This window comes from Etheostoma spectabile, unplaced genomic scaffold (assembly GCF_008692095.1).
Source record: "Etheostoma spectabile isolate EspeVRDwgs_2016 unplaced genomic scaffold, UIUC_Espe_1.0 scaffold00018250, whole genome shotgun sequence".
NCBI classification, from domain to species: domain Eukaryota; kingdom Metazoa; phylum Chordata; class Actinopteri; order Perciformes; family Percidae; genus Etheostoma; species Etheostoma spectabile.
The window spans coordinates 622,641-649,673 of record NW_022604179.1 but is presented as its reverse complement, the minus strand read 5'-3'; the positions used below and the strand labels follow the sequence as shown (position 1 = coordinate 649,673).

At 40.1% G+C, this 27,033-nt stretch overlaps 1 protein-coding gene across 2 annotated transcripts; it reads left to right on the top strand.

Moving 5' to 3' along the window:
- The first annotated feature begins 370 nt into the window (after positions 1-370).
- On the top strand, positions 371-27,033 carry LOC116679820 (growth/differentiation factor 11). 2 transcript variants are annotated; one of them, XM_032509282.1, is made up of 3 exons: positions 371-1,410; positions 16,540-16,913; positions 23,569-27,033. In XM_032509282.1, exons 1-3 carry the CDS (start codon positions 996-998, stop codon positions 23,947-23,949), a joined length of 1,170 nt encoding a protein of 389 aa, XP_032365173.1. In that variant the 5' UTR covers positions 371-995; the 3' UTR covers positions 23,950-27,033. The 2 variants fall into 2 exon arrangements, with proteins under 2 accessions (XP_032365173.1, XP_032365174.1); XM_032509283.1 differs by having other exon boundaries at positions 375-1,410; positions 23,572-27,033.

The following is a 27,033-nucleotide window of genomic DNA, read 5'->3' as shown; positions in this document are numbered from 1 at the left end:
TCATCAATATGTTATTATTAGCATATATATATATATATATGCTAATAATAACATATTGATATTTATATATATATGTGTGTGTGTGTGTGGGTGTACATATACACCCACACACTTTGACGCTCAGTTTAGTTCAGAAAGCTCTGCATCGGACAAGCGCGTGCAATTTCTAAATAATCTGCATCTAACCATCTGGTAGGTCTACATGAAGATTCCTTAATAGTGAGTTATTTTTTACTGCACCGTAAATACTTATGTATGTGATTTCCGAGATGATGTGGGGAATTCGGGTGCAAACATGGAGCTTTTTATTTTTTTATTTTACCCTTATTAAGTTACCATTTATAACAACAGGCGCAATGAGCCATAGTTTATGTCATCATCATAATAACCTAATTGGGCAATATCTTTAATGTGATACATTGTTTCTGCACTGTAAAAACATTTATAGGCTACTCTCATAACAGTGCGTGCACCCTCCCTTCTCTCTGTCCCTCTTGACTTGGTGACAGACCTAAAAGCCTTTTGTTGCAATCTTAGCCAATGGAGACGGATTACGACACCGGGCAGCTGAGATATATAAAGAGCCCCTTTTTGACCGCACTTGCACATTTTTCAGTGACACTTCTGAACATTCACATACCTAAATGGACTAAATTGTACAGAAGACCCCCAAACAACCATTATACTACACGTGAGCGGGCGATGCATTCATCAAACAGATAATTAGTTTACCTTCAACCCAATCAGCCTGTACCGAGACACACTGGAACGTACTTTTTTTCCTTTTTTTTTTTTTGAAAATTTATTGCAAAATCTGCAAAAAGCAACTTCGGGGTGATCGTATTGGATTAGATGCATGTCACTGATTCCCTGCCTTTTGTAGGATAAGGCAAGGAGCGGCGCACATCCGAGACGGGGGATATAACGGGATAAAGCGAGTGAAAGGACAAGAAAAAACAGGAAAAAGTTACACTGCCCGGTATCCGCGCATCGTCATGCCGAGGTACAACTTCTTACTGTGCTTGATGGTGCTCATCTCCCTGGGACAGTCGGGGAGCGATGAGCCCAATCTACTGCTGCCTTCTGCCAGCGAGACGCCCACGGATGCCGGGCTGTCCCTGCTGGACGAGGACGCCGGTTCTCACGAGTGCTCCGCCTGTGTTTGGAGGGAGCAGAGCAAAGTGCTGAGACTTGAGACCATTAAGTCCCAGATCCTGAGCAAGCTGCGTCTGAAACAGGCGCCCAACATCAGCCGAGAGGTGGTCAATCAGCTGCTGCCCAAGGCGCCTCCGCTCCAGCAGCTCCTGGACCATCACGACTTCCAGGGAGACGCGTCGTCCCAGGATGAGTTCATGGAGGAGGATGAGTACCACGCCACCACGGAGTCCGTGATCACCATGGCCTCTGAGCGTGAGTTATAGTTTACAACCCAACAATATTGTCTCCAAATGCGTCATGCGCGTAATTGCGGAGCAGATAGGTTCAAGTGATTCAGGCATGCTGCGTGGATAGTGGAGCTGCTGGGTCTTAAGTCAACAACCAAACGTACTTTTTGAGATTAAGATTGGGGGTCCACTCCGTGTGTCTGAAACACACTGATAATAATATTAGAAAAAGAGCTGTGGTCAGCTGCTGGCCACTGCTGTCAAAATAGGGATTATGCTTGAAGCTGATCAATCAATAATCAGCAGCATAAAGAGCCGCATCACTCTTAAACAGACAGCTCCAACATGGCTTGATGAACTTTTGTTTTCATGGTGGTGCTAACAATGATGATTATGATGATGATGAAGGGCAAAGTCCTGCTAATATGTATCTCCTCAGAACACCTGCTGTCATGTTTAAACGTTCCCCCTTTCAGATAATATTGTGTGCTTGATGGAGAGTAAACTCATGACAGACCCATGTGAATGCCAAGTGCATCATTAATGATAATGCAGCATTTGGCTGGCAGTTGCATCACTTTATCCTTTGTGTTCTTTTACATAAAGGCCCTAAATTCTGGAGTTATGAGGCCCTTTGATTATTGCCCGTCTAACAATTTGCTCGCCCTCTTATAATTTCCCATAATTCCCCAGATAAACCGCAGGCAGGCCCCTTGGAGACGTTTTATAAAATTACTGCTGAACCCTGGCAGCTGTGCTCTATCGGTCTTTTATAGGAGGCTCTACCGGTTTCCCTGCTGTTCCTCGCAGTGAGAAAAAGTGTGTCCAAAAAGCTGCTATTGTTCCCCTCCTGCAGCAGCCCCCTTTGGCCGCACTTGCCTTTTAAATGCGAAGTTTATGGGCGCAGCTCTTTTTTTTTTTCCACCACGAGTACACAAAGACAGAAAATCACTTAGGGTCGAGGGGAGTGTGTGACCTTTTCCTGCCAAATTGTGGGGTTCAACAACATTTACACACATAATATATTCTGCACAAGGCAGATAAAACACACTCAGAATAATCAGTTTTTTTCACTCTACGATTTAACAAATATATGCTTTTGGGCAGGATACTTTGACTTTATGTGTTTTCTGACATTATTAAATCCTCATTATTTCATCTATCCATCTATCTATCTATCTATCTATCTATCTATCTATCTATCTATCTATCTATCTATCTATCTATCTATCTATCTATCTATCTATCCATCCATCTATCTATCTTTCGTTAGTAGTAGTAGCTATAAAACACCTTGTAATTTAATAACACTTTTACATCTACACCTGCTCTGACAGTCCCTCCTGGCTCTGTCATGATACCAAATCAACCGTCATTTCACATGTTGTAGCTGCAGGTTCAAATGTCCTCTGTATTTTATCTACATATTTTCTATTCCAACACTCTTTATTTGAGCTTTAAACTCTGGAATTATATTGAACCATATAATTGTTTTCTCTGAGTTGTTTGCTCGGGACGGAAGTGAGCGATGCAGTTCAGTTCATCCCAGGAGAACGGTGCACAGCTGATGTCTTAGGTCTTACAGGAGAATTGAGGAGGCACCGTGAAGAATTTGATTTGTCATTTGTCAACCGTTTGCTTTATGTGTCAGCTATTTTTAGGACATTTCTACAAAAGAAGAAATTGTCTTTAATGTTTTATGTTTTATATGTTTTATATACGGTATATATATGGTAATGTTAGTAGATATATTTATATATATATATATATAATCAACTAACGTTACCACATATAAATATATATATATATATATATATATAATCTACTAATATTACCATATATATATATATATATATATATATATTTATATGTGGTAATGTTAGATCAGCTATCTATCTCTGTCTCTATTTTTATAACTTTATCTCAAACACATGTATAGGGTGTATGGGATGCTTGCTGACAATGAAGCTCTTATATAATAACTTGCAGTTATCTCTCTCTTGTGCTGAAAATGCAGACAAAATGAAACTGCATGCTTACCACACTCATCTGCACAGTAATTGATTCAAGTGAAATCAACAATATCCTCAGTGTTTTTTGACTTTCTTTTCTATCCTCTGCACAGCCACACTCGCACACAACGCACTATGCTAAGTGATTTGATTTTGATACCTTCTCAAGCCAGAAAAGGCATTATGCACGACGCCAGCTAATTGCATACTTCTAACAACCTCATGCCAGCCAGAGGAGCTGATGACTGACATTACTGCTGTATCTGTCATATTACAGCACTTCCTGTTCTTTTCTGTTTGCCTCATCTCTTTACGTCAGCTGCAGTTTTTATCATCTGCTCCTTCTCTCCATTTCTCTCTCTCTCCCTCTCTTCACCCCTCCCTCTACCTCCCATCTTTCTCCCCATAGCCCCTTCTCTCCTTCTTCTCTTTCTCCGGTACTGATGGAAGAGTTGAGAGAACGAGTGCATCTCTTTTGCCTGTGGCGCCTTAGTGATCCAACAGGATTAAAAGTGCCTTTTCTGTCTCTCTGATAGAAATAAGGCTTCAAACACTATTCCCTGCGCACCTCGAACCCAATCACCCTTTCACAGTCGTGCACACTGCCTTTGATAGGCCATGTGAGTTCAGTCACACAGTACATACTGAACTGGACCTGTGCCAGAGTTGCTTCTTAGTATTCACTCAAGGTACGTGGGTGCCCCAGTGGGAGTTGAGAGGGTCCATGCTTCTTGGTCTCTAATTACTATGAAATTTCATGGAGATGTACAGCTATTTATATCATAGTGCGGCACTAAAACCTCCTTATAGTGTGTTGTGTATAGGAAACCGCTGCACTCGCTGTTCCTGAATTAAAAATGAGTCAGTCTTGTGCCGTTTATCAGGGTCATCTGCGCAGCATTGTGAACAAGTGATGATTTTGATTAACAAATCTACTTGCATTGACATATGAGCTGTTTGTATTTGATTTATATGTGTAATTGTGTGCTTGAAGTTTGTATTCCAGAGCTGAGTTTTGCCTGAGGTGGGGTGAGAATTTGACCTCACTAGTCTCCCATTTGTCACCTGTCTAAGGCATTAGGACCAGACCTTCCTCTCGCATCAGTCACCTTCTCCTTCTTTCTTTATTTCACTCTGTCTCTGTATGTATGTTTTGATGCTGATTAACCCCACACTATTCAACTGTTCATGAAATGTTCCAGCAATATTAAATACTAAAAATCTAATTTTTCTCCCAAAGCAGGAAAACAATCAGGAAAACAATGAACAACAATAGACTACTTATGGGTATAACTTAGTTTAGGTTGTTTCTTAAATGCTCAATGTAGTCTTTATCATCTTTGCCCTTTAAGTAAACTTATTTTCTGTGCTCTGACATTTTGAGAGGTTTTGAGTAATTTTGAGATTGTCCAGTAAGAGAGAATCCAGCAGAGAGCAGCACTCGCTTACCCTCCCTCTGAGCTTTTATTCCATGTTTACATTTTTTTCATTGCAGTTTGTCCAAAACATAGGAAACCAGTGACCATCAGCAAGGAAAAACTTTACCTTTTGAAAGGGATGAAAACTGAGGTTTAGACATAAAGAAGAACACATTTGAAACATTTTTCTTGATCACTCAGTTATTCTTGAAACGTTTGACTTTGTTGAACTATTTTATACCCACATTTTATCTTGTCCATTATGATTGTGTGTAAACTAACATTAGTAAGTGCTATACTGGTATTATTATGTAATCCTGTTAAGATGAGGTACATTCAGTTCGAGCACAGGCTTACACAACTCTTAAGTTGAAAAATGAACATTTACACACGTGTAAAGGTACGAATGTACCCATTTCCACATGTGCACACTTGCATAGACACACAATGATGCACACACACACACACACACACACACACACACTAACACACACACACACACACACACACAGTCACACACACCCTCCAGAGAAAAGTTATCCTATTGACAAAAAGGGTCACAGAGTTCACAGCTATGTGATATATTGGAAGAGGAGACTATTAACCTCATCGGGTCTCTTTCCTTGGCAGCTAAGACGAACCGGTAGTAACTTAAACACTTATCCCCCACCACACACACACACACGCACACACACACACACACAAACACACACAAACACTAACCACTCCCACAAAAAACAAGTCTTTATAGTGTTGACCCTATAAAAGGGTCATTTCCTGAAGGTGCAGGAACCATAAAAATTAAGAGGGAGAGCGCTAAAAGGACAGAGCAGCAGAAGTCGGACTGTCTTCAACTCACTTGCCAGTGTTTGCTGGAAGTTGATGACTATGTGAGGTTTTTATAGATTTATTTATTCCATTGAGGTCTCAGTTTGACGATGACACCTGTTCTCTCTGTGTAGTTGCTGGCATCAGTTGAGGGAAAGATAAACTTTGGTGTTGAATTGTTTGGACACTGGGGGGCATGACTGGTTTGTTTAAAAAGAAGTAAAAACATAAGAAAGAAAGGTCTGTAGAAATTGCACAGCATACTGTCAACTTTATGGGTAATAAAATTTCAAAGGGACAACGTCTATTAATACAGGGACAAAATTTCCCCAGGACCTCAGGAATCTCACTCCTTCCCCTATTCCCACGCTCAAGTGTACCAGTCCTTGGAGCTGATCTTTTCTCTTCAGAAGATGGGAGAATGGATGTAACATAGCATTAATGTCAGTTTGGAGGTTATGGTTATGTAAATATTTTTTTGTCTCCTTATAAATAAATTTAAAAAAGACAGTCTGCTTTCACTGCTTGTAAGCACTGGTGAGCTCCTCGTTGCCTCTTTAAAGGATTTCAAAGAGTGTGATCGAGTTAGGTTCACCATGGCTCACGCTGCGGGTATGAAGGGGGGAGGGGGGTTGAAAGAAGAAGGGAGGGAGTCCGCAGGGAGCAGCAAGCAGCCCAGTCCTATCCTAAAGGGACAGAAATCATGCAATGGTTTTATAGGTACAATTAAAAAGACCTGAAACAGATGTTACGTTTCACTAATAAAGGAAATAATTACTTCACACCAGTAATTAAGCCCTATGTAGGGACATGAGTGAGGAGGAGGAGGAGGAGGAGGAGGAGGAGGAGGAGGAGCAGGAGGAGGGGAGCGAAGAGATAAAATGGAGATCATTGAGATGGGATTATTGTTGATGGATGATGTTCAAACTGTGTGGTTGTGTGCAAGGAGCTGCTGAGGATCAATTTATAGAAGAGTCCATTAAATCTAAGAGGCATTTAAGCAAAGGAAATGCTGCATTGGCATAATGCTTGATCCCATGAGGGAGCCACTGTTTCGGATAGAAGCACAATTAACAGTGGATTAGCTCATGATTATCTACATGAAAATTTAATTAGCCTCTTTTCTGCGGCAAAGGAGAACAGCTTCTCGCTGTATTTATCACCTGTGGTTGTATTTCCGCCTGCCGTACACAGATCACCCGAGGGAGTTAATTATGGAAAATGCAGATTCAAATTGATTTCTTTGGGGACAAGAGACAAGTTTGATTTATATAATGTAAAACACAGCTCATAAAGGGAATAATATTTTATCGTTGCTAAGAAATCTTGAGGAAACAGTGTAGAAAAAAATGCTTCCTAAAGGGAGGGTTAGACACTAATGTCGTGTTTAGAGACTCTGATTGCTTTAGGGATTTTTTTCAGCAACTGAGTGTGCTCAAAAAGAAATACTTCCAGGGAAAAAACATGGCACATCCTTTGAGCGTTTAAGATTATCAAAAACAAATCAGTAGCAGCCACAACTTTGGTGTGTTTTTCAGGGGCATATTGAGTGATTTGAGGGACGCAGCAAACTTCATCTTGCTTTACTTTTCATCCTTTCTCTAACTGAAAATGTTGGTATTGTCAGTGGTAGAAGAAGAACTTAAAACCTTTTTTTCAGAACTGAAATTATTTTCTATTGATAGTAAAACTATTAATAACGCACAGTACATGTAGCCTTCTGCATTCAAATGTTTACTTAAAGTGAAAAGAGAGGCATTATCAGTAGAATGTGCTTCCATTTACGTACATATAACTTATGTTTGTATTAATATACAGTTGAACTGTATATTTTGTGCTTGGGGGGTCTTGTCTAGCTGTATTTCAATTTTCTCGACAACTGTTTATGAAGTGCAGTGTCAAATGCAAGCTCTTGAGATCTACAGGGCATATTTATAAGTACTGTTTTATGTACACTGTTGTATATTGAGGGTGGACCTCTATTAATTGTTAAACTGCTGATTTGCATGTACAGCATTCACTACTGCACATTCAAGAACAGATGAAGGAAGGGAGACTAGCGATATTACATTCGGTGGTGTAACTTTGGTAATTAACGCTTTGTTCCAGTAAAATAGCCTGGGCCCAAAATTACCAGTATTCACTAGCATTGCTTGGAGACGCAACTATGTCTCGGCAGGTGTATTGCTCAGGACCCAAAAAGGCGCAGTGTTGAGTGTGAAGTAGTTTGGATGAGGAGTTCTCGAGAAAGCATCAAACAGCAATACAGCAGTTCAAGCAATGGGCCTATTCTGAACAGCACTAGTGTAGGAAAGAAATTAAAGGACAAAAATAAGAAACAATTCTGACCTGCTGGTCCCTCAGTTTGAGAATAAGCTCATGTTAGGTGTTAGTACTGATTGGTTCCCCCATGTCATGACATGCATGTTTATGATTTATTTTTGAAAGATTGGACAAAAAAGAGCACTTTAGAAAAGTGTATTAAACCTCATTTTATACACGAAAAGACATTAAAAAAGAGACAAAAAGACATTAACAGCAATTAAATTAGAAAAATGAAAACACAGACAAATAGAATGACAACAGATGAATACAGGATAAAAGTTGGGTAAACTAGTTTTAATCTGCTTTTAGAGGTGAACTTCATTCTTTTATAGTCTGAAAATTGTTCCGGCTACGTGGAGTAAAGAAACCAAATGGTGCTCCTCTGGAAATATTTTTCAGACTGCTACCAGAGAGGCGTATTATGTTTGGAAGTTGTGTCTGTATCTGTATCATCTAGTTATTGATTGGTTTTATGGTGACTCTAAGGCATTGTTCACACTTGATGTCTTTTTTGAAGCTGCCAGTGTCTGTTTTACATTATAATCCTATGGAGTAAATCATGTTTTTTAAAAATGTCCTGAGCGCTTTTTAAACACCACAGCCAACATTTTTTCTTCTTCTGCAGCTCAGAGTGTATTTTAGAAGTTGAAAAAAGTCTGGAAAAAAAAACGCCCCACGTCAGGTGACCAATAACAAGCGGAATAGTGAGACCCGTCATTTCCATAACAACAACAAAAAATGGAGACGGTGCCGATAGACTTGTGCTAGTGTCGGAGCACAGCAAGTTGTGTGATATGACCGGATGTTCCCTGTTGAGAAAATGTAGGTTGGGGGAACTTGCTTTGTTTTATCTAACATTGTGAATAGCACCACTCCCTCTCTCTGTTCATTCTCTAGACCGCTCAACCGCTTTGTTATATCTAACACTGCTCCACAAAGCACTACAAAAGCGCGCTAGTCAACTTTTCTTTTCAAATAAGTGTGATCATGGCCTAATGCGGCATTATCACTTGAGAGATAAATGTGGGTGTCATTGGCATAATTAGGAGTGTGCAAGTGTTTTGCAAGTAAAGTATAGAGGGAAGCTGACTATTGGTCCTCACAACATTTTATTACAGACAAATAATCTTAGACGTAAAATAGACAATATTAAACATTTTAAATGTAAAAGAATAGGGAGAACAGATTTTACGACTCCATAGTAAATTAAACACATGGTTAGGGTGATTTTGTCATAAAATGTCAAAAACTTACACTTAACTACCAATCTATGGGTTAACATATGGATTAGGATATTAGTGCAGGTAATGTGTCTAATGCAATGCATTGTTACAGCAGCTAAATGCTGTCCTTGAATTATTTACCACACAGATGTACTGTAATATAAATAAATGGAGCTTTTCTCTGACGGTCCGTGGAGAGTTGGACTTGGTACCATGTCTCACTAAAAAGAAACATGACCTCCGAGGTCCAACTTGAGTGTTTATTCAGTATGTGTTGTAGTAGGTCACTTGTACCATGTGATAATGTGGAACAGGCTTTAGGATTTTTAGGTAAAGACTTAGGCAACAAACAACAAACTAAATCAACCAACAACAAAAGATCATGCAGCTTAAATTATAATGCCTCTGCTGCAGGGTTTTGCATAAGGGTTGAAATGAAAAAACAAAGTGAACAACTGGTAATTTGTCTTATAGTGATGTTAGCAATAGCATGAACTGAACTTGACTGAACTGCTTTAGTTTATGTTACAGAGTAAACATATATTCTTTCATTGTTTTGCAATGTTGTTATTTGGTTAGCTGTTCTTGTTACATTGAGCAATAGTAATTAAATAAGTAGTAAAAGCTTTCCTTGGCAATATTGCAGTACAGGGATTTGATGACCAGCGGTGCAAATCAAGTTGATAATGGGTGTACATTTTGTCTTTTGGTTATTTAAATTTAATCAACAGATGCATCACGTTAACCAGGAAAAAATACTACTACTAATAATAACGATAAAAATTGAAGAAATGTAAAGCACATTGTCACCATATTCAGTAACATGTGGTCAGCCTGCAAATCAAGAAATCTATGTATAGCTTTAAGTTTCTATCATCTCAATAATAATAGATGAAACTCTAACCATCTCTCAAGTGTTTATTTTATTCCTTCTGTTTTCCATCAGTCACCTCTAAGTTACATCCTGGCTGAAACCCTTGCCTCGGGGCTTCAGCCAATTCTGAAATGATAAACTCTCAAGATGGAATAACATTAAGAGTCCAAGACTAGGGAATCTATTTACACAAACTCAATTTTGGTTTATTGTACTGTATGTTTTTGCTGTTTGAATGATGTCTGTCAACTCGGTGAAGAATAAGTGAAGCCAAAGAAATGTGAAATCTACAATAATAACCAAGATATAAAAACATTGAAGAGAATTTCCAGTTAAGAGCTTCATAATAACGAGACCAGAACTGCTACTTCTGCTTGATATAAGTTAACAAAACTGTGCTCAGCTTACTTATTTTAGATTTAGCCTTGTCATGTTTGTTTAAAGCTGGGGGACACCAACATTTCCGACCGCACTTGAAGACAAAATGATTGTCCACAACAAATTGACATTGGGTCGCTTTTATCCAAAAGTTGATTCAGACTTAACTTTTTTCCGCAAGTTTGGATTTAACTCTTAAAAATCAGAGCAGAACGTTTAACGTCAGAGGACAGCGTTCTGCTAACGTGCATGTATGGATGCACACAGACACATGCGATGAGACGCCAGCATGCTTCCTGCTGTCCAGCTGTCCACCTTATTGCAGTTCACTGCACGCCCGCTCTTTTCATTCTCTGTCCCGACCTGCTGGAGCTGTCCCACAGACGTCCCCCTATTAATACAAACACATATAACCCCAACACACAAAACAATGAGTCTGTTTGCTGAAGACAGTCAGTTTGGAGCTTGTGTGTATGTGTGTGTGTGTGTGTGTGTGTGTGTGAGTGTGTGTGTGTGTGTGTGTGTGTGTGTGTGTGTGTGTGTGCGTGTGTGCGCGCGTGCGATTGTGCGTGCATGTGCGTGTGTGTGTGTGTGTGTGTGTGTGTGTGTTCACTGAGCTAGAACAGGGAGCTTTAGTAGGTGTCTTTTGTTGCTCCTGGGGGGCTACTGTGCTCAGTCCTAATAGGAGTCTTGTGCCTGCCGTTGTCCCAGGGGAGGGCTTCTGAATGAGGGGGTCTAACTTCACACACACACACACACACCCTCCTTTCCAACCCCAGCTCAGCTCAAGCCAGGCCTCCCCCACCACCCTTTACCTTCCCTTGGGACTGACCAAGAGACAAAGAGGGAGTGAGGCCGGGGTGGGATGGGATGTTTGAGGGGGTGCACTGTGGCCCCTGTCTTATTAGAAGGGTCGTGAACGTGTCATGATGATTAATATGCCGAGGTGCGTAGGGATACCCTAGAGTCGCATTTATTCAACACGAGGGCTCCCAAACACACACGCACCACAAAATGGCACATTTGCATTTCCCATTAAGAAAAGAAAATATTGATATGCAAATTAAACTACTATGTTGGTTTATACTATTTAGCATTATCCATTCGGACATTAAATGACCATTTCTCTCCCTTTTTCATTTTTGCCGCAGATTTTCCCCTTACTGGCACATGTTACGGCACGTGTTCATAACATGCACTCAACTGCCTTTCAGGAGTTTGGATAAAGAAGTAAACTCTACCAAATTTAGCTTTTAATGTGAGATAGAAGTGTGAAGGTATTTTTTAAATTCAGAACCATTTTGTAATAAAATCTTGTCAGACCAACAACATTCACTGTAAAACGAATTCTTACTTATTCACTTTATTTATTGATTTGTTGAGTTTTTCCAGGACAAGAATCCTATTGCACCAGCAGCACCTTAAACATAGTGGAAATTTAAGAAATGTCCAAACAAGCAAGCACAAAGATTTTAACTTAAAATTTTCATATAAAGCTATGACGTGTCTTAGTTTTCAACTCTTAAACTAACATATTAGGCTTTCTTGGGTGTTTTATTATGTTCGTGTATCATGAGCATCTTGTGATTATTAGGTGGGGGTTGTGCTATTGCAGTTGATATACTGACGTTGGCTCTTCATTTCTTAAGTTAATTGCATGGGGAAGCACAGAAATCAGTCAAGAAAGTGGAAATCTTTGGAAGTCATAGAGAGATAAATATCAATTTGACTTATTAAGAGTCTACCATTTTTACTAGACTGCCAAAAGTAAACCCCCCTCATTTGTAACATGTGTTAACTATTTATTGTATAACTACTCCTTAAATTCTCATCTCCCATCTGTTTTCAACTGTTTAACTGGCTCAGCATTACTACATTTGATTATTAAAAGCATTTAACTATGAAACAGGGTACGGTCATATTAAAATGGACAGATGGCATGTTGAATAAACCCTTATATACTATATGTCTCCCCCTAACAGACACATATAGGAGGCTATGGGCTAACTATGGGACACAGGTACCCAGGGAGTCCACCAGATGTTTGATAGGCTCACCTGCGGGCCTGCTGCGTGCTGGCAGTAAAATTCATGCACTGCATATGCTGCAATTATACCACAGGGAAATAAGCTGCCGTAATAATGAGGTAGGCTGGGGACATGAGGAGGAAAAGCAAACAAGCCTGTTTCCTTCGGAAAAATACAGCCTCTGTCCATACTTCATATTACTTGTTTTTTACCTTTTAAGTAAAATAAGTGTTATTACTGTATAGGTACTAGTTTCTATCTTCATTTTCTCTTTGGCAAAGGAGAGCGATGTCGTTGCTGCAGTAGGTGGTGCTGAATGCCAAATCAGAATTCATATCCTTGCTTCAGGATTGAAATCAGAGTGTTAAATACTGAAGTACAACTGAGCAAATTGTTCAGGAAATTAAGCCATAAAAACAGTCCTGCAGTAAAATTATAAGCTCTTTTAACAATAACATGTTATGGCAGCAGGAGCAAAGTTAGTTCAGGAAGGAGCAGTAAATGTCCCACTGGTGTTCTGTTCTTTACAAGCAAGCTTTAATCGTTTTGCACAAGTGGAATACTCTGCCAAGACGTGGGGTGTAATTAAGCTGCAGACATTCATCCTCAGGGGTTTGCCTCTCACTTGTGCACTTACAGGATCTATAAAGGCACAAATTGATTTTACCTATCAATGCAGTCATTGTTTAACATGACTTAGCTCATATGTTGTGCATGTGGGTTTAATAACTGGGGTCCTAACTGGATCATGGTGTATGGGCCCTGCTTCTCAGATTACTCTTTCTCAAGAAAAGGGTCTCTGCTTGAGAAGCTGAACCATTTAAGCTCTGCTGTGTTTGGTGGTTTGTTTCTTTTTGTTTCTACCAAACACTCAACAAAAGCATTACAAACTGGTAGCAAAGGAAGAGTTTGTCTGTCCCTATCTAAAGCAATTTCAAACAACAAAAAGTAGTAATCCCATGTAAACACCAAGCAAACTGCAGAATCATTAATTCCCAGTTTTGTGCTGATGAGCAAACACAACACTACCCACGTTAATTGCTGTGACCCCAGCAACCCACCAAAAGGAACATTGACATATTGTTTGTCCAGCGTGAGACACTATATAATTTACACTCGCTAATGACTGTCCCCGGAAATACAGGCTGAAGGACCACGTCTGTCCCTGACTTGGCCCTTATTCAATGTTCGCCCTGGACTCTTCTAATGGATAGTCCATCTGTACCTCAGTGAGTTTATCCCTCAATGCATGCCCATAATTCAATTACAACACTTGTTTAGTGTAAAAAAAAACAACAACAGCCCGATGCAGTATTCTTCCCTGGTCAGTTGAGGTTTGATAAACAATTCACTATTGGCTGGAGAATCTCCACCCTTATCAAAACAAAAACAAACTGTGACTGATTCAGTGCTGTTGTGACTCTGAGATTTTAGATTATTCTCTGGTTAAAAACATGCCGTTTTGTGAAGAAAGACATATTACCATTGCCATGGGGTCGACCTTGACCTTCAAACTCAATCTGGTTATTAGGGCTGCCCCTCCCCAGAACCCCTGAGATGTAAAGAGGCTCACGGGTTTGACCCCTGATCCCATTTCTTAACTAGGCTGAGGTGCCAAATAACCTTTTGACCCAGGAAGCATTTGCAGGTTGCCTGAGCAACCTCAGATTTAGCAATGAGTGACAGGTCCGAACAGTTCTTTTTTAAAAGGAGAACCAACACTTGTCTGTAAGATAAATGACAGAAACAGTTTATTTGCAAAAATCTTGTATTATGTCAAGTATACTCAGAGAAAATGGACCGATTAGATATTCTATTGTACTCAGCACATTATTATGTCAGATAGATGCAGAATAAATTTCCCTTAATAAATGAACACTTTAAATGGAAATGAATGTGTAGATGCAACGGATGGATGTCAGTATATCAGATGAAGGTCTATGTAAATGAACCATGAGCTGATTTGACATGTGGTGCAAATCACAGAAACACCAGACGAGGATCATGACAGGAATATATTTGCCTATTTTAAGGGACAGCTTGTGTTCTTTGACATAACCCTTAATCCACACCCCAAATATATTTCAGCAAGGGTGAGCCACTAAAAAACTTGAGATGTTTTAATTTTGCTAGTTGACCATGTAGATCATTTCATTACAATTGACCCAGGGGAATCTAAGGTTACCATCTGGCCATTGGCCACCATTACTGATCCTTGTTTTAATATGCAAATAGATCTGTTTCCAACCTTGATGTAATCACAAATGTAACCTGACTGAATGGACCAAACAACAGGACCATGTGCACATGTGATAACGGACAGCCTTCATGACGGACAGAGAATGGCAGTTTACCAAAAAAAGTGCTCAGTTCAGTTCAGGTACTCCTGTTTTACATGTTACTGATTATCTTTTTTGGGGTAGGATTGTACTCTTTTTCAAATTTGATCACAAAACAAAAAAGTTGGAGTTTCTGGCTTTAAGACCAGTGTGCAAAACACGTGCACATCTTTATTTTCAAAGTGCTTAGTCCCAAAAACTGCAACTGTGATTTCTGCCGGCTCCCTTAAAAATGTCTTCTTTGTTTGGGAAAGTGTTTTTGTATCTTTGTCAGATACTGAGCATTGTACTTTTCCTAATAAATATTATAATAAATTAAGTAAAAAAGCATTATAATAAATAACATAATCAGCAGCTTTTCATCACTGCGGTGAGAGCCATGTAGCTTAAAATGTTTGGTGATGGACTTAAGCAAAAAGTAAACAGAGGAGTTGGGTTAAAGTGTTCTACCTTGCAATTACAATACCTGCCTTGACCACTTCATCGTTTCATTTAGAATATGCTATTTGTTTACAATGGAAATGCAGAGTTTTTGCAAGAGCACAATTTGAGTTTGTTCAGAGAGTTACTCTGGAATTACTATACCCTTGTAGCCGAGCTACACCAATCACATCGGTGTATCTGGTATAGGCGGCCCAGAGGCGAGCTAAACAGATGGCGACAGTTTAATCTACCAGTTAGCTCCGCTGGTAGCCAAGCGAATGGGGCTCTGGATACATCACCCCGTGTGTTGTTGTGATTGGTCGTAGTGTTATCCATTTGTGTGCAGTAAGATTTTTTCACGCTTGATGCCGCCCCTTGAGATGGGCGACTTTCATTACTTTCACTACTCAATGCCAGCGCCTTAATCTTTTGGATTTGGGTCAAGATTTCTAGGCAATTATTTGTTAGGCTTATAGAGGAAAAGGTTTGCAGTTCAATAATTAAACCGTTCTATTTGCTGCGTGAAATTTATGGAAGCTGTCCTAAAAAGTACAGTATGAGCTAAATTACTCATAAAACTGCTGAAAGATGTTGTGGATTATGTGTGCCCCTTTGGGAGTAAATTCTCTTTTATCTTTAAGTCCCCGATTGACTCCATCAGAGAGGATCTCTCTCAGTTATGTGGCCGATTATTGTTGAAGTTATTAACAATACATGAATGAAGAGAGTCATGGTTTGTTCCTTTGTTGAATGACCGAGTATGGATGAAGCTGTGAAGCTTTTTATTTGTGCTGGTCCGCTTAAATATATATTTCTGAACCCCTCGAGCAAGCCAAGGGTTGTAATATTTTTCTGTCCATGTTTTCTGACTTGGGAACCTACATTGAGTAAATACTGTGTTTTTGGACTGGGCTTTTCTAGTAAAAAAGCTGCTGATGCACAGGAAGTGATGTTTTTGAGAGAAACACAAGACAGAAAGAGCACATCTGCAGAATTCCAATCCCACCCAAACTTAATTAACAGAAAGAGGGAGAGGGTTGCAATATAACTATGTGAATTATGTAAACTATGTAAATTATGTAAACAAAGTTATTTGGGCACACACACAACTAAAGGTTATGAAAAAATGACTTAAAATTTTTTTGTTGGGGGCATTATATGCTTTTTTGATAATCAAGATTAGGATGATGACAGGAAATGAGGGGAAATAGACATGGGGAATGACACTAAACAAAGGTCCCGTTGACACATACTGGGGTCAGTGTTCAGTGCTATTTCAATTATGGTGACTATCCTCTTTTCCACAGCGGAGCCCCTGGTGCAGTTCAACGGCAAGCCGAGCTGCTGCTTCTTCAAGTTCAGCCCCAAACTGATGTTTACCAAGGTGATTAAGGCCCAGCTGTGGGTGTACCTGCGACCGCTGCAGCAGACCTCCACCGTCTACCTGCAGATCCTGCGGCTAAAGCCTGTCACAGAGCAGGGCAGCCGCCACATCCGCATCCGCTCCCTCAAGATAGAACTCAACTCCAGGGTTGGCCACTGGCAGAGTATTGACTTTAAGCATGTGCTGCAGAACTGGTTCAAACAGCCCCACACCAACTGGGGAATCGACATCAACGCCTTTGATGAGAGCGGCAATGACCTGGCAGTTACCTCGCTGCGACCAGGGGAGGAGGGGCTGGTAAGGACCATCAGACCTGTCCCTGGGACAGGGGAAAATCACTTCTCTAGCTTTATAATGCAAATTTAAATTCATACTGAAATCAAAGGAGGGCAGCTAAATCTAGTAAGTGGAAGAAAAAAAAAACTTAATTCAAAGAGAAATGTGGATGTGTATTGATAACTGGACAGAACTAAAATTTACTTAAACACATATTCATTGAGAAAAAGGATGTATGCCATGTCATGCATGTCATCTCCCTTTCTCACTTTCCACATCTTTTCTGTTAGTCTCCACTGACATGTGTTAATGTAAAATAGTAAGTTAAATATTTACACAAAATCGCTAGCAGTCGCAATCTAGTGAGGATGCAATACAGGCTGCATCTGATGTGCAAAACCTTTTTTGTTATCAAATTTGATGTTGCCCTACGATATAAGTAAGTAGTATAAAAGTTGGGTTGCATATTAACTGCTTTGGGGGCCTTTTATTATGTTCTGTTATGTTATTAAAGGGTACAATGGTCCTCAAGAAAGCTGCAAGCAGCAACACTGAAGGCCAAGTAATCAGCAAGTTCCAAACAGGCATGTTTTGATGGGCACTGCACTAATATTACCAAATTGTGGATCTGACAAAAAAGACTACATACTACTTAAAATGGGTAGTTTATTGATACATCATGTATTTTCAACACTAAAGACCACTGCACACTATTTGAACATGTCATTCATGACCACTCTATATTTAGTTTAGTCCAGAGAAAACAGCTGCTTTGTTTGGACCAAACTTCACCATTCACATATTCGCCTTTTAGAAACCTAAATTGACCAATTTTCTTTTTTAATGTGGTGGTGAAATTATTCCTAAATAGACAGTTAAGTTAATTAATACTTTACTCTTTGTAAAATGTGAATAATGTGAATAATGTTGCTCTGAATAGTTTCTTTTTTTCACACTGTGAACCATTTAGCCTCATGTTCCCTCAAACCATGAAAACAGGATTTTTATGTTTATTTGTTTATGTTTTTATTTAAATGTTCTGGGTTTATGTCTAGTCTAACTTATGGGCTTGCACGGATTAGTCCAAACTTAAAACAAAACTATCCGTAAATCATTAATCCAGTTAGAAATCCCAGAGTTACCCCAGAGTTATGACTGACAGTTACATACAACATCTACATTGAATTATGTAGGCCACTCACTCCAGTTAGGCAACACCAAATATTTACCAAGTGGTCATAAGATCTTCCCAACACAAATCAGAGGTCAGCTCCGGTGTCTTGGCCAATACATCGCTGAGCACACAGCAGTGGGCAATATTATTCTTAACAAAAAAAGGAAAAGATCCAAAACACAGGCGAGCGTACCAAATAAAACAAAACACAACAAGCAAAGAACTCTGCTTCTCCTTGATTCTCTGGGTCTTTTTTTCTACAACAAAAGCCCTAAAGGCCAAGCTGACATGGTCTTACCCCAAAGGCCTTTCAGCTTATTTCCTCTTTTGAATGTGTCACAAAAAAACGGTGTTCAAGCCCAGCTGGATTCCCTGTGGGGGGAGGAAAGCTTTGTAAAACAAACATGATAGAGTAAAATATTTGATCCATTTGCTTTAGCCAAAGTTCAAGGTTATGGTAACCTTCAGATTACCTCATGGGTCATGGATCAAACCCAGTATACAGAGTCATATATTAATGGCACGTTGTGTTTCTACTAATTGACAAATCAATTCATATACTTTTGTGAAAGGGTTCTTTGTCACTTTCGGCCCTTCCGGTAGTCCAAGTGTCAGGATTTTAGTTTAGAGAAAAAACTGGTAACCAAAGAAAACATACTTAAACCTTTACAGGCAAATCCCATGAGATTACAAAATCTGTTTTTCAAGGGAGGCCGTGCAGCAACACAGTGTTTAAAACAATGTACAGTACACGCAAAAATTAAAACCAAATATCTGCTGTGAAATAAGGTCTATTCTGTTGTCATGTTTACTAATCAGATCAGATTCACGCTTTACAAACTATTGCGCTGTGGAGATGACCAGATGTCCTTTAACTGTAATCAGGTTTGTTTTATTTCAACCATCCATCCATCCATCTTCGTCTGCTCGTCCCGTCGTGGGGGCTGCAGCTCCAGCAGGGGACCCCAAAACTTCCCTTTCCCAAGCCACATTAACCAACTCTGACTGGGGGATCCCGAGGCGTTCCCAGGCCAGGTTGGAGTTATAATCTCTCCACCTAGTCCCGGGTCTTCCCCGAGGCCTCCTCCAAGCTGGACATGCCTGGAACACCTCCCTAGGGAGGCGCCCAGGAGGCATCCTTACCAGATGCCCAAACCACCTCAACTGGCTCCTTTTGATGCGAAGGAGCAGCGGCTCACCTTATCTCTAAGTGAGACGCCAGCCATCCACCTGAGGAAACCCATTTCAGCCTCTTGTACCTTGGATCTCGTTCTTTTGGTCATGACACAGCCTTCATCACCATAGGTGAGGGTAGGAACAAACTGACCAGTAGATCGGAGCTTTGCCTTGGCTCAATTGGCTCAGCTCTCTTTTTGTCACAACAGTGTGATAAATTGAATGTAATACCGCACCCGCTGCGCCTGATTCTCTGACCAATCTCCCACTCCATTGTCCCTTCACTCGTGAACAAGACCCCAAGGTATTTAAACTCCTTCACTTAGGGTAATGACTCATTCCCTACCTGAAGAGGGCACTCCATCAGTTTCCTGCTGAGAACCATGGCCTCAGATTTAGAGATGCTGATCCTCATCCCAGCCACTTCATACTTGGCTGCGAACCGATCCAGTGAGTGCTGAAATTCACAGACCGCTGATGCCATCAGGAACTCCAGGAGATCCCCAGCCAGCCAAACTGCTACCCCTCCCCACCCTGACTACGCCTCAATATTCTGTCCATAAATCTACAAACAGGACTGGTGACCAAGTGCAGCCATGGTGAAGGCCAACCCTCACCTGGAACGAGTCTGACTTACTGCCGAGAACCCGGACATAGCTACAGAGATTGGATGGCCCTGAGAAGGGCCCCCCTCACCCCATACTCCTGCAGCACCTCCCAAAGTATCTCCCGGGGGACCCGGTCATACGCCTTCTCCAGATCCCCAATACACATGTAGACCAGTTGGGCATACTCCCAGGCTCCCTCCAGGATCCTTGCAAGTGTGAAGATCTGATCCGTTGTTCCACAACAAGAATGGAATCCGCATTGTTCCTCTTCAACCCGAGGTTCGACAATCGTCCGAACCCTCCTTTCCAGCACCTTGGAGTAGACTTCACCAGGGAGGCTGAGAAGTGTGATACCTCTGTAATTGGCACACACACTCTGGTCCCCCTTTTTGAAAAGGGGAACCACCACTTCCTAGGCACAGTCCTAGACCTGCACGCAATGTTGAAGAGGTGTGTCAACCAAGACAGCCCCTCCACACCCAGAGTTTTCAGCATTTCTGGACAGATCTCATCAATTCCTGGGGCTTTGCCGCTGTGGAGTTGTTTAACTACCTCAGTGACTTCCACCAGGGATATTGACGACAATCCCCCATCATCCTCTAGCTCTGCTTCTACCACAGAGGGCATTTAGGAGTTCCTCAAAATGTTCCTTCCACCGCTCTATTACCTCCTCAGTTGAGGTCAACAATGTCCCATCCTTACTGTACACAGCTTGGATGGCTCCTCGCTTCCCCCTTCTGAGGTGGCAAACAGTTTTCCAGAAGCCCCTTGCTGCCGACTGAAAGTCCTTCTCCATTTCTTCTCTGAACTTCTCCCACACCCGCTGCTTTGCCTCTTTCACAGCAGAGGCTGCACCCGTTCCGGCCCTTCGGGACCTTGCAACTGCCTCTGGATCCCACCGGGATAGCATATCCCGGAAAGACTCCTTCTTCAGTTGGATGGCTAGCTTTAGCAATGGAAACTTTTGACATTGTCCACTCAGGTTCAATGCCCCCAGCCTCCACAGGGATGCACAAAAAGCTCCGCCGGAGGTGTGAGTTGAAAGTCTGTCGGACAGGGGCCTCCTCCAGACATTCCCAATTTACTACCCGTTTGGGCTTACCAGGTCTGTCCAGAGTCCTCCCCCACCCCCTGACCACCAGATTGTGCTGAAGTTGAAACTTGCAACTACTTGCATTGTGCCAGTCTGCAAATGACTTGACCAGCTGACTTCACTATGAGTCAATTGGCTGTTGAAACAGGTGACATCCCTTAAGTTCTACAACCCGCTACTGGCAACTTGATCAACAACGTCTCCCTGCAACGTTCTAAAACTGTTCAATCTTGTCGCAAATCTTTGGTCTGAACTGGTCTTAAAGCCTAAACACCCACACAGGAGATTTCAGTTATTTTGGCTGATTAGACCTCTGCTCAGGTTGAAAATGGGCCAGCGCCTAGATGGGAATTTATTTGGTCACAAATCTTTTTCACCGATAAGAATGATAAAGCTGTCATTTGTCATGCCCTAACAGGTGCAACAAAGCTAACCATGACCCAGGAAGATGTCAGTCACTTAGTCCAGACACACCTGCAGTCCTGGGACGAGGCCTAATCAGCCAGATTAACTGAAAATACCTGTGTCCGCATCTAGTGTGCGTGTGTGTGTGTGTGACATTGATTCAGCTCTGTGACTACCTCTGCTGCGGGCTTAACAGTGGAGGAACTCTGTCCCCCCATTCTATGTCCGTACCTTTTATACCTTTTTAATATTCCCGTTTTGAACAGGGTGTGTGAAAAAAGCTAGTCAGCCAGCATGCACAATACCAGTACCATGAAACTGAAGTAGCTAAATGGAATTTAGCCATTATTTTAAATATTTAAGTCAAAAAGTCTTTTAGTGAAAAAGGCTTATTGGGCTGCTTTTTTAACTGTTTATAAATATTTAAAGGTTTGCATAAATTATTTATTTTGTATCTGGACTACATTTGAATTTCAGATTTGATTGACCAGGAATTATTTCTAGACATGTTGAGGGAAAGGTCACACTCTAAAGCTACTTGACATGTTGAAAGGGGAAGATTTAGGGGGTTGTTTTACTGTGTTTGGTGACTAACACCTCTGTTGACATCAACAATTAATTTTCATATTTAGGATTTCTTGCTGGTGTCTACCTCATTTAATAAAACAACAGAATGTAAAAAGTCTTAAATCTAGCATCGAAACATCATGTCAATATCAGATATCGGCATGGCTTCAAATAAAAGCCACAGGACCAAAAGCATTAACTTTGTTTCTTTTAATACAGTGTAACTACCACATTTTATAGCATTTTCTTCAGCTTTACATCCATTGTTATTTACTTTCTCTCTTTTGTAAAGTTATCTCTATTGGATAGTTTAAATCTATCCTAAAATCACATAATTAGAATACCATGTACTGAACACTTTAATTCCCTTTGTATCAGCAGTTTAAATCTATGTATCAGCAGTTTTTTATCTTTGTTGTTTACATTTGGCATCTTTAGTTAAGTTTTAGGAGTACTTCATGCTGAGCTACTGAAGTAGTCTATAGCTTGCAGTCCAGTTTCTGTGAGTTTGTAGGTTAGCTGAGACATGAATTGACACATGCAGTTGTCAATTGATTTTGTGTCTGTGCCTTTACTTTAAGAAGAAAAAAAGCAAATTCCACATGCAGTCCTCGTTTGTATAAATGTTTTGGTCTATAATAGCTTTTTGAAGCTCCTTGTCCTCATCAGCCTGACGAAGATGTTTTGCATCAATAGACTTTTTTTCACAGTTCACATTTTGAATTGCAATAGCAGGAAAAGCACAGGTAGAACTAATTTCATTCAAGGTCCATAGCCGAGAACAAGAACTGTTCAAACTAAATGGGATGCTGCCATTGGTAATGTTATTAATTACACATTAATTAATATACATTTTGGAGAAAATACACGAGAGATGAAAAGACTGATACAACTCATGTTTTTTATGTAACATATGCAACTAAATCTGGAAAATATTTAGTATAGCATTAGTATCAAGACTGAAAACAGAAGAAAACTGTTAAAAAATTCTGCCAACCGCACATTTGAAGCATTTTTATCCGTACACAGACATAAATGTAAAAACAACACTTTGAGGTTTAATGAGACTTGCATGTTGTAACAATTTCTTGGCAAATAACTGCCGGGCCTGTAACTTCCCAGATTCTTGCTGTTGCTGTGAGGTTGCCAGGCAACCAGCAGAGACACAGAAGGGCTAAGCAGACGGATAAACTGTTGTTCGTCAAGAAATAGTTACAGTACGTAAAACACAACTTATAGTTATAATCTTCAGTTTGTTAACAGATTCAAACAACTAGACACAGCATGGTGAGTTTTAGAGGTGTTGGTGTTCATATTCCTAATTTTTGGAAAGAACAAGACTAGCTGTTTCCTCCTGCTTGCAGTCTCAATGCTAAGCTAAGCTAATAACCTCCTGGCTCTAGGTCCATTGCCAACGCACAGACGTGAGATGGGTACCAGTCTTCTTAAAAATAAGCATATGTCCTTTCAAGACACTACTTTACATTAAGCACTGATGTCATATGCTGTAGATGTATTTAGACGAATTGTCATAAAATCATTAGCTTCTTATTAAATAATTGTATTTGCCTTATCTGATAATGTCCGCCGTGTTGTTGTTCTCTTATAACCACCTCTTTCTCTTTGTCCTGCCGCTCCTCCCCCTGATTCCAGCAGCCGTTCCTGGAAGTGAAAGTTCTTGAGACGACCAAACGCTCTCGGAGAAACCTCGGCCTCGACTGCGATGAGCACTCCACCGAATCTCGCTGCTGTCGCTATCCTCTGACTGTGGATTTTGAGGCGTTTGGCTGGGACTGGATCATTGCCCCCAAACGCTACAAAGCCAACTATTGCTCTGGCCAGTGCGAGTACATGTTCATGCAGAAATACCCGCACACCCACCTTGTACAGCATGCCAACCCCAGAGGCTCCGCGGGGCCCTGCTGTACCCCAACCAAGATGTCTCCCATTAACATGCTCTACTTCAATGACAAGCAGCAGATAATTCACGGCAAAATCCCAGGGATGGTGGTGGATAGATGTGGTTGCTCTTAGGCTGCAGGGAAGACGCACGCTTGTGCACAGCCACCATCGCATCAAACCACCCAAAACCCTTATGGAGCTCTTCCCTGACACCAGAACCCACTTTTCAGCACCAGATTTCACTTTTGCTCAGCCACAAAAATCATCTCACTGGGTTTCCATTTATTCAAGTAATTAAATTGATTCAAACAGTAAAAACAAAACAAAAAAACAAACAAAACAAAAACAGTTATAAACGGAAAAGACTGAGCTATGGAAATACAGTACATAATGAATAATTTAAAGTTGTTGTTAAGGTTGTCTTTGTGAAGCAGCTTCGGAAATTGGTAAAAGAGACAAAACTATGTTATAGATTATGTTACGAGTAAGTTTTGTGGGTTTTTAAAGTTGTTGTTTTTTTATATAGCATCTTTGCAAAATGTCCAGGTTAGTGGATTGAGATGACAGGAGACATCAGCATTTACAATATTTTAAAGCAATTCCAGTCCTAAGGGGAGTTTGGAAAATTTTAATTTCACAAATACACTTACTTACGGTTGATATTTTATCCACAAAAAATGTTTGCAAGGGGGCATGATCAGAATTATTTTGCAGTCCATTACTTTAATAAAAATAACTAAATCCATGCTAGTGTGGGGAGGGTTCACCATTAGAAATACTCTTAGTATACATCTAAAATCTTGTTTACAGATGTTTAGAGATGTGCTCTAGAGATGTAAAGGGTTGAGGAGATCCAAAACTAAACATATACCCTCTATTCTTGTATAACACCCCAGTGTGACATTCTCGAGTATCTACAAAACCTTTCACAGTTACTTTGATCTTTTTTATTTGTAGTCTTGTAAAACTCGGAAAGGGAGAGAAAAGGTTATATTATTTTAACTCCTTCTTTTTTAACTTTTAAATCAGATTTTAAAAAGCCAGTATAGCTATTTCTGCCATTCTGCAAAAGTAAATAAGACATATTTAGGATTCACTTCCACACTAAGTCTAAAAACTAAGAACTGTAATGTAGATCTCTCAAGTCATTCAGCACTGTCTGGGAGAGGAGGAGGAGCAGGATCTTGCAGGATCACAAGAACCCGAGACATTTTCTTTCTTCTACGTGACAAAAGGAAAATACACTTTAACGCCTTCAACTTTTGCATGAAATGTTTAAAACTGAGACGTAAATGCACTGTTTCATAACTTGAAGAGGCCTGGGACAGAGGATGTAATAACAAACGGAAAGTAAAATCCTGAAATAAAACACACAAGGGTGACAGTAATGCTCAGATGTTCACCCTGCTGTGAATTATTGAGCTGAAAAAGCACAAAACAGCATTAATGACTAGAGGTTTACACACTTATACTTCCAGCAGTGTTTGCATCCATGTTAAAAAAAAATACACGTACATTTAGAAAGAGCAGTAGCTTACTCAAGTAGAGCCAGTTCATTCACTTTACTAGTTTCAGAAAAGATGAAAATGCAAAATCCTTTAACTGCAGTTTTGTCACCTACTCAGAAATAATAGTTTTTATGAATCACAACCAACCACATAACACGTGCAAATCAGAGAATGTAACTAAACCACTGACTTAAGTTTAGAGAACATATTTGATTGTGTTTTGAAATGCCCCCATCCACCTCAACTGTATTGTCATTATCATAAAATATTGTTAGTGCTTGAACACACAGTAGATTAGTAAAGCTTGAAGTCTGTCTTTGTCTCCTGGATGTCAAAGCAAAGATATCCTTTTGTTGTAAACGAAAGCACTATGCTGTTGGATAAAGGAAGAGCCTTCTGACATTATATATAAATGATATATGTATATATTAAAAAAGGGGTAAAAAACCTTTTTTGGGGCACTCTACCTTACCAACAATAAATTTTGCACTATGGGACGTTCATGGCGTAAGGAGGTAAAGTGTTGTTTGTGTTTTACCATGCACAAGAGAGCTTGTACAGTATAGGATTTAAAAAAAAAAAAACTATTCAAGCTTCTGGTGATAAACCATGAAATAGAGAGGTTTTCACTTCTTTTTGATACCATCACGCTTTCCTGACTTTTGTCTGAAGCGGGGGCCTGTCCATACACTCACACACTTTTATCCAATCTGGAACCTGGACGTACTGTACCAGCGGCCTGAAAGGCCTCCTTGCTCACTTTGGGTGATAAGTCATGTGTATAATAAGTGTCTGGATCATTGAAATAGAATGCTTTAACTGGAAATGGCCCACCCAACAACTTTAATCTGTTACCATGTTAGAGAGACTACGTCCTTTTGACTTAAAAAATGTGTTGACTGTCTTGCATAGACATCTGTTTGCCTTTGTGTGTATTTTAAGTGAAAGCACCCATGTAAGAATGGGAGGAGTATCCAGGGATTGTTAGCCAAAGTAGAGGATGGCATGTTGTGTGCTGTAACTTTTGTGATTGCAGGAATATGCTAGAACATTACAAAGGGAGGAAAAAGCTGGTTTAGGGGCAGTGGTTGGAAATAATTCAACTGGTCAATTTTATATTTATTAATATTAATTACAATGCATTTCTACGTCTGTCTACCTCACTTTAGCCTCCTAATACCTTTTTTTTTTATTTGTCATTGATAAATCTTTTGCAAACATTTAACCTATAAGAAGCCCCACCCCCCAGAAAATGCAGATGAAAACCACAGGGTCTCCTTGCTCTCAGGTTCAGATTGAGTTATTGACAGAGTGACTGATGGTAGCGGCTCTGGTAATGTGTGGTCAAAAGAAATAATTAGCTGTGCCCACATCTATGGCTTGTTGAGAAGTTGCATTTTGAATTTAAGTGTTTGTATACTGGTATGTGTGTGAGTGTTTTCATATAAATATATGAGAGTAAGAAATCTCTATGTAAATACCTACCCAAATGTTGACATTTATGATGTTTTGGACAGGTTCACCGCTTCTAATGTTTTTCTCACTTTCCCCTTCATTCCTCCATTCTTTGTGTAGTTTTTAAAAAGAATCACCCCAACTTTGTAGTTTAATGCTTGTGCATATAAATAACTGTTCAATTGTTATTTTTGCCGTTTGTTGTTTATTTACTGTCATTTTCTTTTGTACAATAAATCATTTATTTAGCTTA